This window comes from Ciconia boyciana, chromosome 1 (assembly GCF_034638445.1).
Source record: "Ciconia boyciana chromosome 1, ASM3463844v1, whole genome shotgun sequence".
In the NCBI taxonomy this organism is placed as follows: domain Eukaryota; kingdom Metazoa; phylum Chordata; class Aves; order Ciconiiformes; family Ciconiidae; genus Ciconia; species Ciconia boyciana.
In genome coordinates this window covers 95,189,367-95,193,553 of record NC_132934.1, presented here as the reverse complement: position 1 = coordinate 95,193,553, position 4,187 = coordinate 95,189,367, and the positions used below count along the sequence as shown (strand labels likewise).

The 4,187-nt window shown below is 40.8% G+C and overlaps 1 protein-coding gene across 1 annotated transcript in view; it reads right to left on the bottom strand.

Moving 5' to 3' along the window:
* Positions 1–3,867: 3,867 nt before the first annotated feature.
* Positions 3,868–4,187, bottom strand: part of ADGRG7 (adhesion G protein-coupled receptor G7) — a 28,417-nt gene continuing 28,097 nt past the window's right edge. The window contains exon 16 of the mRNA XM_072851998.1: positions 3,868–4,092. Within this exon, the coding sequence (XP_072708099.1) occupies positions 3,868–4,092 (225 nt within the window). The remainder of the gene's footprint in view (positions 4,093–4,187) is intronic.

Below are 4,187 nucleotides of genomic sequence, written 5' to 3'. Positions count from 1 at the left end.
CAGGGCCGCAGCGCGCATGCTCCGCCGAGGGCCCCACCTGCCTCCTAGCGTCGACGCGTCAGCGGGCGGGGGCGTGGCCGCGCGAGGCGCGACCGTTGGTGGGTGTCAGGGCGGGCGTGGCGCCGCGTTGGCGCTGTGGCGGCCCGGCCCGGCCCCACCCCCGGCTCGAGCAGCCGCTGCCCCCGCCCCGTGCCTGTCACCTCTCTCTTTTCTGCCACCCCGGTCGGGGAGAGTTTTAGCCGGTAGTTACCAAACAGCCAGACTTTGGGTCAAAACCTTTCAGACTCTTGGCCCAGGACACAAAAGCCAGATGACATCTGGCTAATGCGTATCCCTGAGGTAAGAGTAATACCCCTTCTCCCGGCCCTCAGGGGGAGTCGGGGGTGGCACGTCCAGCTGCAGCGAAACCTGGGAGACGTGGCCGAAACAACAGTAAACGATGGTTCAGATAGGGCACTGTAACAGAGGATTTGTTTCGAAATGCAAGCTTTGACCCTCGTAGCTGGCGGTGCTGGGATGAAAAATCAGCCATAAAATTCCACACGACTTGGCAGACGACGGCGCCCTCACGCAGAGAGCCTGTTCATCCTCGAACAGTCATTTCCGTGACAAGACTATCCTTCCAGGCTAGTCGCCACTAACCTTGTCCACCTGAGAGAGAAAAACATGAATCTGAAGCTGATTTCCTGAGTTTTCTCTGTTAACGATGCAAGAATGGACTGCTAAGGGTGCCTGTCACAGAGCTGCTGGAACTGGACCTTCTGTTATCTAGGATATTTGAGATTTCTGCTGCCTTTCTTCATTTATAAGTGAAGCTACACAAGCTGGTACACAGGACAGAAGTACCTGTGCAGAGCTAGCTAAAGCACAACTGTAGGTAGTTATTTCCTGGAATTAGAGTTGCCTCTGAAAAGACACCTTTTCCTTTACTGTCTTGAAAAGCAAGGCTTCCAAATGGCAATTTCTGCTGGGACAAGAAAAAACTCATAGGAGTCTGATTTTTTTTGTCTTTGCTTAGAGCTTTGTCTCTGCTTACAGGAGTGTAATAACAAGTCCAGCTGGCAATAAGCAGGCATTCAGTTCCACTGAAATGGAAAGGGAGGCAAAAAAGGTTTTATATGATACATGTTTTTAATTCTAAATATTTTGAGGAGGAGTGGTTCAGGAGGCTTATTTGATAATGATTTGAAAATATTTAGAAATAATTTGGGCATTTTCAATGCAAAAAAAAAAAAATCTCTTTGCTTTTAAAATATAGGAGAGAGATCTGGAAAATGGGACTTTTCCATCCATTACACACACAAACTCTGCCTTACGTATTTCGTACCTTTGTACGGATGATTCAATCCTTCTCCAATTCATTTCTTTATCAAAGCAGTGTTTCCAAAGTGTTAACCAGAAGAAAATTCATGATCCTTAAAGCCCACATATCACAAAGAATACCAAAGTTCACTACATTATTAAGATCAATATATTCCACGTGTAGATAAGAGCTGAACTATTGTTCCTGTAACAATTAAGCATATAACCTGAAAAAGACCATTTCGCTTTGCTTCATTTATGAAGTTAGGATTCGCTAGATGAAAAAAAAAGCCATAAAATGTGTAATTTCCTGGGGGTTTTTATGCTGAAAAGGTTTTATGTTAGGTGAGACATGCTCAGTGTTGGCTATAAGCATTTTATTAACATCTGAAATACCTAGATATGGGATGTTTAATTTCATTAGTAAAAAGTCAACACGTTTCAAATTCAATACTTCAAATTCTTTTTGGGTTTTTTGCTTGTTTTTTGGTATAATTTGGAGACAATATATTTATTAGTTTTTTAAAAGAGATATGTTCAATGGAATTAAACATTTAATTATTCCATTAATTAAATGGAATGTGCTTTAGAGAATATTTTTGTTTGCAGGGAAAAAATATCAAAGACTAGAAAATATTATCACTCATTTAAGGAGCCATCCTCACAGTGTCTAGCTGCGTTTTACAACACGATCAAATATCATCCTTCCTACACCGCACTATAATTTCTAAAATACTCTTTCTTCAATGAAATTGAAGGAATTGACGTAGGCAGGTACTATACATTTGATTTACAAATAAAAAATGGATGCCCATAGAAACATAAACTTCCTGTCCAAAAAAAATAGTATGAATTACCTTTCCTAGATAACTTTTAATGACCTTCTCTGCCTTTTCTGGAGCAGTGGTGATGAACTTCAGCCTTGTACCTGATACGACTGCTCTGTTTGGAGGCTTATCAGTGCTAGAGAACATTTATTTTCTACTTCATAGAGACAGCACAGGTTTCTAAGATACGGAGAACTCTGGACCACTGAAACACTTCTATGAAAACATTTCAGAAAGTCTCATGTACGATGCCCAGTGTACTCAGAGGTGCTATCCCAGCCATCACATTTGATCATGCCCATGACCTTATTTGGAGCAGCTTGGAAGTTTTCAAAACACAGCACATTCATTTTCAGAAAAAAACGAGAGAGGTGGTAAATCTGACCACTCTTCTTAAACCAGATTATTTAAAATTCAAATGGTGTTCCTGTTTTATTAAAAGCAGAGATGACAAAACATACAAATATATTTGTTCAGAGAACAGAATAAAGAAGATTTTTTAAAATTACCTGTCTTAATTTCTCAGGCTTTTTTCTCACACAGGAGAGAATGGGATGAGTCAGTATAACTACTCTGATTCCTTAGACAAGAACCCACTACAGTGGGCCTTACCGCTTTGCTCAGAGTCATGAAGTGGGAAGAGCTGCTTGCACTTCACACACCGGTTGTTCTCAAGCCACCATATGCTTCCTTCTGTCAAGGTACTCTCCTCTTCCCTTACTCCTCACTTCAACAGCCAGAAACTCTTCTCCCCTCTCCCTTTGACACTGATTTCAACTTTTTTGTACTGGATAATATTAATAAAAGGTGGATGGAGAGGGGGGAGGGTTTATATTTTCTTATAGCCTAAGTTTAGAAACCAAACTCTTAACGCCTAGGTCAAGGGGCCCCTCTTCCAAGCTCACCGTAAGGCCAATGGACAGAGAGACAGAGAGAAAGCTGCAGCCCAAAGTCAGTTCAGAGCAGAGTGCTGACTGAAGCACTCCAGCTGCTATTCTGGTAACACCCATCCGCCTCCGAAAGCGAACATGCTTCCTATCACAGGCTAATGCTGGGGGTGATGTGTGTAGGACCTGTGTTACATATTTATAACGAATTTCTTTCCTAGCCTGTTTCTTCAAGCATCTAACTTTTTTTTTGTTTTCTCATATGGAAAGAGAATATTTTGTCTAATTACAATTTATAATAAAGAAGTTTTAGCTGTGAAATTTAAAAGACCATTGCAAGATACAGATTTTCTTCTGTAAAGACCAAGCCAACATATTACAGAAGTAGTAAGTAGAATTTGGACCCAGAGCCAAGAACTGTGCTGTTTGCTGATTTACCTTTTGGTTTCTAATTAAATTGAAATTGTTCTTACAAAAGGGAGAGGAGAGCTACAGTGCATAGGCTAAGTAAACATGTTCAACAGGCCTGAAAAATGAGCAGGGCATAAAATAGAGCAACTTCTAGATGTCTGTACTATAATGTAAAACTACAATAATCTCAACTCCTTTCAAAGACCTTCCTCAGTGACATGCAGTACAAGTAGTATCAAGAGGATCTAGCACTGCATTGCTGCTTAACAGTTGCACAGTCTTGCTAGCATGTGGTCCTGCTTTTGACTCCTGGTGGTCTTGGCTTATGATCTGTTTTGAGCTACCTGCAGTTGGAGTTACATGTCTGTCATTCAAGATACCTGTGAGATCTACATAAACCATGAAAAATGCAAGATTATATTTCACATATTAACAGGTTTCTAACTCCAGTTAGGGAAGGTAGACAAGGAAATATTCTCCAAAAAAGTCTGGGTTGATCTGAAAGTTTCCTGTGAATGTTTTGCAGGCTGTGATTTTGAAACATAGTAAGTTTTTGAATGCAGGTGCAGTGGTACCTCTGACACCCAAAAAACAGGAAACATTTCGGAAACTTTTTTCTTGAAGACTGATGATCTGAAAGTGTACAGAATACAAATCTGAAGTCCCTGTAGAGTAAATGAAAGTGCGGAGTTAATATTTTGCTGATAAAACCAGAAAAGATTAGTCGATATTATTTGACTTGAAAAATAACCACAAAACA